This window comes from Podarcis bocagei, assembly GCF_964188305.1.
Source record: "Podarcis bocagei genome assembly, chromosome: 1".
Classification (NCBI taxonomy): Eukaryota; Metazoa; Chordata; class Lepidosauria; order Squamata; family Lacertidae; genus Podarcis; species Podarcis bocagei.
The window spans coordinates 96,289,170-96,302,762 of NC_138125.1; the positions used below are offsets into that span (position 1 = coordinate 96,289,170).

Below are 13,593 nucleotides of genomic sequence, written 5' to 3' on the forward strand. Positions count from 1 at the left end.
AATTACATTTGCCACGCAAGACCAGCAAAGAGCAATTCTGTCAGCATATTTTAATCCTTTTATTACATCAGCAGCACCTTGTATGGCTCAAAATAGAAAGAAAGCCCTTGTCTCCTGATTCTTGTGTTTTCATGTTGAATAGAGATGGGCTCAAGCTTTCTTTCCAAAAGAATTTGCTGAGCAGTATCTTTTCCGAAAAAAGCAAAATTTAAACTAGCGTTTTCCATATGGCTTGCATTCTCTCTGTTTGCTAAAGGTAACAGCCAAGTGTTCTCCTTCTCTACTGTGCTGGACCCATTAAATACACATTATGACAACAAGGCTGGCTAGACCAGAACACAGTGTGAACTGCATTCACAACAGGGGATTACTTTCTAGCAGACCAAGTAAGAGAGCTCCATCATGATTGGTCTGATGTCTACAGGTTTAATACCTGCCTACACAACAGGAATAACAGAGATCTTGGCTCAGGTCCCTGCTCAGCCAGGAAGCTTACTGGGTCAAAGTGAACCAGGCACTATTTCTCAACCTGACCTCCCTTAACAAGTTGTTGTAAGGATAACATGGTAGAAAATAGGAGTTGTCTTGAGATCATTGGAGGAACAGCAGGATTAAAATGGACTGTGATAGTTAATAACCTGTGAACCAAAAGCCAAAGGCAGGCTACAATTGAATGCCTATTCAATAACCCTGGTTTTGTAGTCTCACGCTGGCAGCAAAATCAGGAGGGGTTTGGGGTTTTTAAGTTTGGTGGGTTGCAAATTGTTTGAGCTTGCTAGCCCCCCCTTTTTTTACTGCACAACAAAATATGATGAATGAACAGCTAAGTGACCAGCAAAGAGAGCTCTTTGAAGGTGCTTCCAGACTTTTGCCATTTTGGGGTGGTAGTCAATCATGTGCCAGAAAACGGAGGCTGTGCAATTATAGTTGGTTGGGAGGTCTTATGCAACAAACCTGCTTCCCAAACCTGCTTTCCTTATCCTTTGTGATAAGGAAAGTGACTTGAAACACACTGGGAAGTGTGAGATAGGATGCAACAGAGATTTCCATCGGGCTCTGATGAACTCTGCCATTTGGAGAGAGGCTCAGTGCTGCAGAGGGCCTGGCTACACCTGCCAACATGTAGCCTGCCATCCAGGTGCTGGTCCAGACCCATATCTGCTGAGCTTCAACAAGATGGCAACATCATGTGTCCTCAGACCATACCCTGGAAGTATTAAGAAACTGTTCTTGAACATGTAAGGGCAAATTGCTGAACTGCATCCTTAAGGATGCAAAGAATCATAGAGTAGGAAGAGACCACAAGGGTCATCTAATCCAGGCCTAGGCAAACTCAGCCCTCCAGATGTTTTGGGACTACAACTCCCATCATCCCTAGCTAGCAGGACCAGTGGTCAGGGATGATAGGAGTTGTAGTCCCAGAACATTTGGAGGGCCAAGTTTGCCTAGGCCTGATCTAGTCCTTGCAATGCAGGAACCTTTTAGCTCAAGATGTCTCCCCGGACTTTCAAACCAATGAAGTGCTAATTTCAATCACAATAAGCTAGAATGGGGAATTAAAAGGAAACCTTTTATATCAGACTTCATAGCTACAAATTGGCATATATATATCACAATGGAATGTCTAGTATTTAATAATCCTCTTAACTTTCACTGCAGTTATGCTGGGCTAAATCTGAAAGTGTAAGATTGACTTTCTGAAAGGGAGCCTTTATAATTTTGTTTAGCAATTTCAGTTTGGTCTGGGGTTCCAGTGAAGGAATAGGGGATACTGAACAAGATAGAATATTTAACGTTTGATAATATTGGCCTGCTTTAATTCTTAAGGCTCTTAGTTCAATCCCTCTGTTAAGAGGTAATACTGAGATCTGTAAGAGAATGTAAGCTGCCCAAATCAGTTTTCCACAGTAAATTGTGTGGGATATTCCAAAAAGAAGTAGACCTTCATACTGGGCTACAAAGTGTAATTTTAAGGCAGCAGTTCCCACATTTTTGTTGTATATATGGCCATTTATTGTAAGCTGCCCAAGGAGTACCATACAAATGCTGAAAAGTAAATAAATAAAACTTTGATCTGCATAATAAACAAAAATCTGCAGATGTACAGTATGCAGAGTTGTATCTATGTTATATCTATGAGGCTTGGTGCATAAAGATAAATAATATACTATATATATTTCAATATACTACATTATGATCACTACAGGCATTTGAAACGAATAAGAGAAGTTTGGGGAATCCAAAAACCTCGTAAGTCCCTTCTCTGTCCCCATTCCTCTAACTCTTCCTGGAGCATATAGCTCATATAGTTTGGTCACCTGTGATCTATACTTGCTGCTGCTATTTGTGTAATATACTGATCACATGTGTAACACGTTGCTCTGCTTCAGGGAGCAAGGGTAGAATCTCTTGCCTCTGACTGAGAATTAAAACATAAGTTTCTGTACACCTGAACCACGTAGACTTTGGCTTGTGTAAACCATAGTAAGCCTAGTTTAGACAGTGCAAATGCAAACTAAAGTGAAGAAGTGAGGTGGCAAATCAGATCACACAGGGGAAGGAAGACAGAGTGCACAAGTCCAGCACTCATCTACATAGTGCCAGACTATGATTTGGCTTTTAGTCTGAACAGACTCAAGCTCTAGGACACAGAAATCCCATAGCTTGTTTTCAAATATGCAAGTTTTCAATTATGCATTTTCAAATTCATCTGTTTTATGTAGCTAGAGAATCTCAGTTAGTTACCTTTTCTGCCATCATAAAATCATAGCGCAGTGATACCCGGGTACAAGTGGCTCCCAACAAAAAAACAAATACTATGTATAGAAACCACCTGCAAAGAAATAAAAGAAATATTAGTGTCAAGCATATGAGGACCATCAATTATTTTTCTAAATTATGTTAGGCATCTATTGCCCTGCAGTATAAAATTATCCACTTAAGTAAATAATCAATGATAGTAGCATGTAATCTTCCTTGCTCTACGTTCTGAAAATAGTTGCTTCCTTGCTATTCCCATCTGAGTCGCTGCACAAGTGGTGCCCAGAACTAGACACAGGTGAGATCTGACCAGTCATATTACCCAGTAAGACAAAGCATATAGGAGTATAGTCAAGTACTTTAACTACTGTGCCACCATCTCTGGTTACAAATCAAAGTATTTATCTGTAAACCAAAGTGAGAAACATTATTTAGGCAGCAGTGTATCTCATTTATTATAAATTCGAATCCAATGGGATCCTTTAATTTAAGAATTATTTCTAAAAATCCATTTGCTGTGGAATTTATCTAGGGATCTGTGGTGGATGTTAGAGAAAGACTCAGCCTGTTTGTTTCATGTTCCTTGTGGATTCCCCCCCCCCAACTAGAGGAAGAGGTTGGGGCTTTCCCCCTCTTTTCTTTTAAGATTTATATCCATTTCAGAAGAATCTCAGCATCCACAAATTCTTATATATCCTCTAAATCAGAAATAGAAGGTGGGGGACAAACATTAATTCATTATTCTTTTTGCTAAGCTGCCCAGGAAGATTCTTTGACTGCCTGCCTAGGTTTGATTTGTCAGGTAATAAATAAATCTATTTTCATATTACAATAATCTATATCACACATGACAGAAAGAAAGTTACCAGGAGGTTTCCTCATAAGCACCACCACCTTGTTTTCAAGGGACTTACGAAACACCTATAGCAGATAGGGATCCTAGAGGGATATCTGTTGCAGGCTTCCTTAGATCACCACTCATATTGAACCCAGCCATCACACCTGCGTTTTGGGAACACGGGAAAATAAAGAGGACACTGTGTTAGATTGCTGTAAGACAGTAGCCTTTTTAAAAACATCACCGGTGCATATGCTGATATCAGGGCCATGTATACAAGCTTTGTGATTAAGCCATCAGGTATCCAGTGGCAACAAGCTACAAACTACATGCCCACAAAGAGGTTCTTTGTTCCAAACTGGACAATGGCACGGGAAGAAAAAGCAGAGATTTAAACAAAAAAGGGCTTATCTCAAAACTATCACTTGAAAGCAGTCCCCTCTCCAAATGACCGCTGACATTCAACTCTGCAAATCATTCAAACAGGCCACACATATTATGTGGGTAGTGTACTCCAAATATATTACAGGTTCTGACACATTCACAAGATAACTCTTGTTACAAAATGTTTAGATCATGAGCCTTCAGGACAAAGGGATCCAGCATTTGCCCTTTATGTCTGTGATTACTGTTACCCACCCTCTACCAATTTGGTATAGGTGGGCTCTCCTTAATGAATTCATTGCAAAGTGTTCAATTGGTAACTATTTGATAGGACAACAGTCACATACATACACTCAGCACGCAGGGGAAAGGATTACCCAGCACCCTGCAACACACATCTTTCTTCCAAGTAAAAAGGCACTAGAACTGAACCGAAAAAGCATTTTCCTATGTTACAGCTTACAGCAGCTCAGACAAAGGGCTTATCAGCACTTCCTCTTGTCCCACTACTTTTCCCCAGGGAAAACCACTCCTTAGGACTCAACTGGAGCAAACAGCAATCGGTTTTCAGTAGGTTGCTGTTTGTTCCGATTCAGAGCGAGTTTTCCCTGGGAAAGGAGGAGGGCAAGGGAAGTGTGGGCAAGCTAAAAGTCAGTTTACAGTATCAATAATCATCACCTTCTTTGCTCTGACTTGGGCCTTTCATTCTTACCTCAGTTTTGCATTCACACAGTAGCAATCTGTCATTTTTGTCTCAGTTCAAATGCTATCTTTCTCTGCTACCAACACATTCTTTGATTGCTCTGCTTGTTTTGATTCTGCCTCGTTCCAACCCAAGAAAGGACACCCCAATCCAATGGTGTTTGGGTGCTGCTTGATACTTTTAAGATTGTCCCATTCTGTAAAATAAGTTTCCTGTTAAAGGTTGTACTTTTAGCAGCAGTCACTCCCTGCTGGGATGGAGGACCGATTCAGATGGTCTAATGGAAACTGATTCTTGAGTACTCTGGGGAGTTTCCCAGTGGATGGAGACTGTGATCCTGTTTAGGCTCTGGTCCTGTTGTGGGACGGCAAGATGAGGAGGACTCCCAAGGTCCTCTCCAATGCTACAGGGTCCATACAGCATCTTGGTTTATTAAGGTTGTATGGGAAATGTTTATTTTTATGTACACAACTTAGAGATGATTACGCAGTATATAAATGCCATAAACAAAGAGGTGCCTGCTTCCAGCTTTGGCTGATTTGCCAGCTATGTTTGTTCCTCAACCAAGATAACGTGTACAGTTTTGCATGCTCTAGCAACCTTTTGCCTAGATCACTGTAGCACACTCTACTTAGGATTATCCTTGAAAATTGCCAGAAAAGTGCAGCTAACACAGAATGCAGTTTCCAGAATAATGTTGGGTGCCTCTATGCAATCTACCATAATGTCCATTCTTGCTATCTATACGTTACCATGCCCAGACCTGGCATTAACATACAGAGCCTATTCTAGTATCAGCTATGCTTGGATTTCAAAGGGGCCGTATTTGGGAATGCCTAAGGCTGCAATTCTAAAAACACTTACTGGAGAGACCATATCCTATCGAACCCAGGGAGACTCACTTCAGAGTAAACATGCTTAGGATTACTCTGCAAGTACATATTTCAGCCCAAATGAGCAAACTGTTTAATACATTTATGTACACACACACACACACACACACACACATGCGTGTATGGTAAAAAAAAAAATCCTGTCTGCCTACATCTGGAATGGCTTTCCCTCTCAGTATTTTTAAACTATCTGTGGTTGTTGTTGCAGTCTTTCTGAACTAATTCAGTAAAATCAACATCTCCCACACCCACAACTTCTCATGCAACTCATGCAACAGTTTAATTGCTTGGATGACAGAGCCACTTCTTTACTATTGCATTACAAAATGTTCGGGAAGAAAGCCAGTAGCTTCATCTGAAATGCTTTAAATATCTATTACAAAGAAAGGAGCAGAGCTGCATGACATTATTGGCCGTGTGGCTATAAAATAAAGTAATATTACTGTTACTTACATCAGTGGAGCATGATAAACAAAAAATCCAAAGACACTGAGAATGAAATTTAATCCACAACCTTCAATTCATTACCGTATGGTTATTATTCTCTGTCCAAGCAGTCTCTAGAAACGACACGTTAGTCTGATTTAACTACACTGGAGCCAGATAATGACTTAGTTGCAGAAGTCTATGTTACCGTGAGACCCAACTATGACCTTTGGTTCTGGCAGGCTGAAGTAGGAGCAAGACTGCTCCATCTGTGTAGCTAGAGCTGCAGTTGCCTCTGCCAGGCTGTTCAAGTTATTAGTTCTGCAATCCTAAGGTCCCTGGTCCCTGCCCCAGGGGCTATAGGGAGCACACGATCTCTCTCTCCCCAAGGGCAGAAAAAAAGGGAAAGAGCTTTAACCATTGACAGGGATATCTGAAGTCAGAAATCCTTTCTCTACCACCATTAGAACTTCTGCAGCCTTTCCCTTAACAATGCTGGAACTCCAATATTGGTAAGGCTACAAATTGGGGGTGGGAACTGAAGGAAGGACATAGTCTCCCTTTGCTGGATGAGGTAGTTAAACCACCTTCTGTTTCCAGCTTCCTCCCACACTTGGAATCACAGCTTAAGTTGAAGAATGGGCTTAGATTAGTCAGAACCTCATCTTTTTTTCATAGAAAGCAATGGCCTTTCTGAAAATATTGCTCATGTGGCTTTCTGCCATTTCAGAATGTCAAAGCAATTCCTTACATTTATTCTCAGCTTAACAGGTGCATCCAGGCATAAAACCAGCCACTGGCAAACTCCAGTACTGCTAAACCACGCTCACTGGTAAATTAAGAGCATGATTCCTTAAATCTACACACTATATTCAGTACCGCCCACAGGGATCTGCCAGTAAGATGATCCACCACAATTTGCATTTAACCAAATGTTTTGTTATGACACTATATTATAGACAGGGGCCAAGATCAATAAATGGGCAGTCTATGTCAAACACAAGAGAGGATAGGAGTTTAAATAAAAATGTAGGGAGATCTGAGTGAAAAACATTTGGCTTGCAAGTAAAAAGTTTGCAAACAGTTTGTCAGATCTAGAATGGTTTACACCTGTGGCCCTGCGGGGAACCTGTGGCCCTCCAAGTGTTGTTGAACTCCAACTTCAATCATGCAGCCAGTATAGCTAATAGTCAGGGGTGATGGGAGCTGCAATCCAACATCATATTGGAGGACTGCAGGTTCTTTAGGCCTGGTTTACACAGATTTTAGAAAGAAGCAAAAACCTTGACTAGCGGACAATCAGGGTCCCAGAGAACACTGAAAGAAGAGAGACTGGTGGTAGTATCCTTCATCACATCTTATGTGCTAGCTCTACATAGCAGGATCTTAAAGAATAACTGTAGTACTAGCCTCCAAGTGAAAAGTGCCCCTCATTCTATACAGCCCAACAAGGACTTCATAAAACTTCTTCTAATGTTTGTCTGGGAATATAAAACAAGAGCATTTGTCAAGCTCATCACAGGCCACAATACTTGGCTGGTGGTCTAGGTTTGGGTTGGTGGGTCAGATGTTTAAGGCTTTCTTGAGAGGGGAGTTCAGGCATCCACACAGCTTCATTTTCATCTTTGGCTATTTAGACCAATGCCAAAAAAACAAAATTCTCTGGAAATTCTCTGGAATGTAGGACTCCTACAGAATGTTCAGACTACGGAAATACCAACTGACTGTCTGCCATGTTTGTTATGGGGTAAACAGTCTTAATGTGGAGTAAGTGAATGATGGTGTTGCAATAATACATTTTAGAGCGCAAGCCGTGTTTGTTGTAGAAAAAAACAATAGAAAGTCTTGAGACTTACATCACAATGTCATCTGATTACTGTTAGGCCCCTTGAATATTACTACTACTAACGCTAATAATAATAATAGTATGTTGTGGCTTCAGAATTAAAATTTGTTCTGGTGCCTGAGAAACTATCCAATTCCTCCTATGGTTCTCTCTAGATACCTGTGTTTCTCTTGCTCTGAGTCGCTTTAATTCCAGCTCATTCTTTATTGTGCTTATATCCTGCTCTTACATGGTTTCCACATTGGCCTCCCACATGATCATACCCATGTGGCTTCACCAGTGCCACAGAATCAACCATTAAGTGGGACCAGATACCCATTAATTGCATGGGTGTTCATATTATCATTATCACTTGATGATTTCACTGATGGCAATATGAAGGTTCTCACGTTTTACTCTCACGACAAACTAGTCCTAAACTTTGTTTCAGGGGGACTGACACTTTTAAAAAGGTTTAGGATTAAGTATACTTTCACAATTTTTTCTATCTTTCACTTTTGGTCCTCTTCATGGGCTTCTCTCTACATATTCCTCTCCCCTTACTAGATGAAACTGTTTTCTGAGTCTGTAGCTCATACTCCTACATTATTTTTGAGTTGCTGCTTATCTAGTTGTCTGCAGTTTGTGGCAATGTCAGGTTCCAAATGCTCAAGAGGGGTTCTTCTTCAGGCCAAGTTCCTGCAAGCATTATTTGAACACAGCTAGCTAGAGGAACGGGACGTTAATTTACACATGTCACTGACACATGACCATTGTGAGAAGCTAAATGCTATAAAACATACTAGAAGAATAAAGAGGAAGCTGTTCGGTAGCAACCAAATTAATGACATTCTTAACACACAAAAATTGCACTCAGGGAGAGCATTTAGCATAGCTACTGGTTTTACTAGTACGAATGAAGTAATAATTCACCCATACTTTTGAAATAAATTATATCTGTTAGGTTTGGCTTCTTTCCTAGCTGCCAAGAATTAGGAAGAGTGAAGAACCATTTAACAACACTGAGGGTAATTTTTATTGCAGCACTCATAAATATTCCTCCTTCTATACATGCCTGTGTTGGATGCAAAGCAACTATGCTTCGGCATTACGTATGGGGTTTCTCTCTGCCTCTCCCCATCATTATCTATCTCTATCTCTAATTTTAGGAAATTTTGTAAAATAAACATGGTCTCTATTTAGGTAAGCCAACAGACTTTCATGAAAGGCTACTGAGCAATCCTAGCCACCATGTGGATCCTCTTGGGAAATCAGTAAAGGTTAAAGAACAAGAAGCACAGAGCAAGAGTCAATGGACAGTTCTCACAATGGAGGGATGTGAAAAAAATGTGTTGTTCCCACCAAGATTTGTATTAGGGCCTGTGTTTTTAAACTTGTTCATAGATGATCTGGAGTTAGGGGTGAGTAGTGAGATGACATCAAATTAGTCAGGTTGGTGAAAACAAAAGGTGATTACAAAATGACTCCAAAGGTGCCAAACTGGGTGAATAAAATGGCAAATGCAGTTCATTGTCATCGTTTAAGGTGATGCACCTAGTGGTAAAAGAATCCTAATAAGCACACTGTTGTGGTCTGAGCTGGTGGCAAGTGATCAGGAAAGGAAACTTGGAGTAGCTCAATGAAAATGTTGGCCTAGTGTGTGGCAGCTGTGGAAAAGGAGAAAACCACACGAGGGATCATTGGGAAAGGGATCTTAAAACTGCCAGCATCTTAATTCCACAGGTTTCAGGCCAACATTTATTGTGATAGGTTTCCAGTTTATCTTTGGTGTGTGGCTGGTCTATTTCTGCCATCGTGGAGTTTAATTGTATTGATTTTATTGTTCCCCTGGGGGCATGGGCAGCAAGGTACAGAAACAAGCCAACAAATAAACAGCCCGCAAAAACACTCCAGAACGTTCTGAGGGCAAGGCTGCCAATCCTGCTTCTGCTGCTTTCATCAAAGACTTAGCAAAGAATACACAAGACATTTGAGAGGGGTGGGGAAAAGAGACTGAAAAGTCAAAAGAAGAGACAGAGATCTATGTAGAGTTCAGAAGTCATTCCTTTTTGCACAACCACCAGAGTGTGTGTGTGTTGAACTTTTAAAGCAAATAGATATTGCTCCCAAATTTTCTTCAATAGAATAAGAACTGTAAACTTATGGTTTTTAAAAAAGCACAAGGGAGATGTTTAGGATTCTGTATTTGTGTAGCACACTTACAACCACAAGAATTATTAAGTGCATCTTATACAATTCTACGGTACCTGTAGCAGCTGGGAAGAACACTCCAAACACAGTGAAGAAAGACTCCCCCGGGCTGTAGTTCGGCAGCGTGTTATTCAACATTAGCTCCTCTGAATAACCAACGAAACCATGTTCTGCATGTTTCAAAGTAAAATAACACATGTTTAACGTCATAGCCTGCTGTAGTCTTTATTTATGCTCTCCTTATTTACATCCTCCCCATCATATCCTAATGTTTTCCATCGCTACTTATTTGCGGAGATGGTCTACTTTCCACGAGTGTCAGAAAAAGGCAACTGCATTGTTAATGAATCACAAAGATATGACAGCAAATGTTGAAGGGGAATACCACACTATCAAGTCTGAAATAAGACATCTATCATGTTTCTGGACTGTGGTGCTTTGGAATAAATAGGAAACAGTTCTTTTTAAAAAACAACAACAACAACAACAACAACAACAACAACAACAACAACACTCCAGCATGAATTAAAATCAGGGATAATGAACAAGCCTATTTTAATCATAAATTGCAAAGCCAGCAAAATTGTATCTTTAGAATATTCAAATCCTGATCAGTGTTGGAGATGGTGATCTGGAAGGGAGGCAAAGCATCAGGCTGCTCAGACTGAGAAGCTATTCCAGAGCCAGGGGCTTATAGGACTGGTAGAATCTCATTTGCTCCTTGTATCACCTGAGCCTACTGAGTTGGCAGCTGCAGCACTGCCCTCTGGCCACCCAAAGCAGTAGCATTGCAGAAAACAAGCCAGCAGGTCCTTCGTTCAAGCAGATGCCACAGTGATAGAGAGAAGAAGACACTTTGGCCCTGCAGCTCAGATTCCCAGTTTGAGACTACCTGACCCTTTACATTAGCTGAACTTCAATTATTATTGCTGGGACTGAGTATTTTTTTTTATTATACAACAATGAACTGAATCTGTGAATTATTTACATCTTTTTTTTTTATTCAGCGTTCAAGGCAAGGCATTGAAAGAACAGTCATGTCTGGTTTTTGGGAATTGTTTATATAGCCTGCATCTGAGTGGTAGCTGGTTTACCACTTCTATAGTACAATTAAAAAATCACATGTACCTGGAAGAGGGTGGGGTTTTTGGGGGGAGGGGGCTCAATTCAGTTCACATTCAAAGGCAAACTAAGCTAATTCACACTTTCTGAAACAAAACATGAACTGAAAAACAGCCATCCTTCAAAATTCACACTTATCTGAATTTTGCAATGCAGCTCTCCAGTCAATTAATGTGCACAAAAAGCATATACTAAAGTGCGAATATAAATTCATACATTATTGGGGGGACGGGACATGCAAAATACCTTGCATTATAAGGGAAATCGGTTTGCAAAAATGTGCATATGGGGGGAATTACATACAAAAATATGTACAATTTGTACAAAAATGCTGCTGAATCTTCATGCTAACTTTTATTTATTTTTTAAAAATCTGCAAACTGAAGTGGGCATGTGGAGAACTGAATCTACGATTGGAAAAATGAGCAACCAGGAGAAGCTGAAATGGACAGATTTGGCTATTCCTGCCTGGAAATAAGTCCTACTGTGTTCAATGCGGTTTACCCAAAAGGTAGCTCAGTTGGTAGAGCATGAATTTCTTTATCTCAGGGTTGTGGGTTCGAGCCCCGTGTTGGGCAAAAAGATTCCTGCATTTCAGGGGGTTGGCCTAGATGACCCTCATGGTCCCTTCCAGCTCTATGATTCTGTGATTCATCCCTAGCTATGTGTGTATAGGTCTGCATCCTTAATCGCTTTTCTCTGGCCCGGAAGAAATCTCACCTAACAGGCAAAGAGACTTGGGAAATGTCAGGTCTCTACTGGGGCAGTTCAAGTTTATCTCAACTGTTTCTGGATTTGAGGAAGAGTCTGGGCCCCTTGACATCTGGAAAGCCTTCAAGCAAAGTCACGGAGGTCAAATGAAGCTACACATTTCCGTGACCATCTTTAGCCTTCATGAAAAAGAAAAGGGTATCCTTCTTGATGCCTTAAAACGATAATCACTGATCCATGAAACCCGGGACTTGGCATCTATTATTCATGGAGTCTGCAGGCAGACTTTGCTATAAAACTTTACTGAAGGCTCCCTGGGAGGGGTTTCTTAGGCAGGGTCATGCACAGCAAGGAAAAGAATCCCAGAGGAGTGAACAACAAGATTTAGCGCAGAGGCTGTGCTCACATTCCACACCCCCGGTGTGTAGTGTGCCATTGCAAAAGAAGCAAATACCCCGTAGCCTTCACTGACTTCCCTCAGCAAATGAACAGGAAACTTAGGAAACGTTTACGTTTCTGCAATTTTTAACTTCTGTGTAAGGGTGACTGGATTTTTTAAAAACACATATTTTGGGATGTTAGAGTGTTTAGTGCTTTGGAGTAAAGGACACACCTTAAAGGTTTGGAAGAGTTTGAGGTTTTGGCTGAATGCTTTGAGAACTTGGAAAACGCCTTGAGAGGTGAATACGCTGCCAGTGAGCAGTGGTTATGCAGGGTGAGCCATTATGCAACTGCCGAAAGGATATCCACCATGCCAAGTTCTGCGAAGCCTGGACTTCATTACAGATTAGTCAAGTTTTGGGTCAAATTCAAGATAAAGTCAGTTGACAATGTTAAAGCTGAGCGAAGTGAAGAGAAAGCAGTAGTGCAATACTCAACCATGCTATACTGAAAATAGCCGATGATGATGATGATCACTAAACTATACAGTGCTTGCAATTCGGGGGAGTGGTGGGGAGTTTTGTATGTTGAAATAAAGCAGGTTTTTTAAAGTAGGACCTTCTACCATCATTCTGGAGACCTAGCTCAAGACAAAAAGATGCTGGAATGAGGGAGAACTCAGTTAAACTGGGCATTGAATAGGTTCCCCCCTCCTCGTGTCACTGCAAGGAAAGCTGCTTCTAAGATGCGCAAAGAGAAAAGAACACATTCTCTACAAACATTCTCACTATGCATTATTTCTTGTATATAAATACAGTGGTACCTCGGGTTACATATGCTTCAGGTTACATATGCTTCAGGTTACAGACTCCTCTAACCCAGAAATAGTACCTCAGGTTAAGAACTTTGCTTCAGGTTGAGAAAAGAAATCATGCTCCGGCGGCGTGGCAGCAGCAGGAGGCCCCATTAGCTAAAGTGGTGCTTCAGGTTAAGAACAGTTTCAGGTTAAGTATGGACCTCCGGAACAAATTAAGTACTTAACCCAAGATACCACTGTAGTACGATGAGAAAAGACATTAATACTCAATATATTATTGTTCTTGCTGTTAATTTATTACCTGCCCTTCAACCGATGGTCCCAGGGTGGGTAACCATAAAAAGCTATTTAAAATGTTGTTGAAAGGTCAGGAAAGATAGCATTTGCTCAATGGGATTTAACGTAGTTGAGAGGTTGGTTGTCTTTAGTATAGAAAGGAAAGGATTCACCCAATGAGCCCACCAGCAGAAGCCCTGTGCAAATACTACTTGCGCAACTTGATATAATTGCCCAGGGATGAGG

General features: G+C 40.9%; 1 protein-coding gene across 5 annotated transcripts in view; it reads right to left on the bottom strand.

Annotated features, from left to right (window-relative positions):
• Positions 1–13,593, bottom strand: part of SLC12A8 (solute carrier family 12 member 8) — a 69,088-nt gene that overhangs the window by 17,452 nt on the left and 38,043 nt on the right. For all 5 annotated transcript variants that reach the window (XR_014006500.1, XM_081188572.1, XM_081188573.1 and 2 more), the window contains exons 6-8: positions 10,097–10,210; positions 3,675–3,762; positions 2,746–2,833 (exon numbers count right to left, since the gene is read on the bottom strand). Coding sequence is in view for 4 of the 5 variants with exons in the window: in XM_081188572.1 (XP_081044698.1) it covers positions 2,746–2,833; positions 3,675–3,762; positions 10,097–10,210 (290 nt within the window). In the remaining variant the exon portion in view is untranslated. The remainder of the gene's footprint in view (positions 1–2,745; positions 2,834–3,674; positions 3,763–10,096; positions 10,211–13,593) is intronic.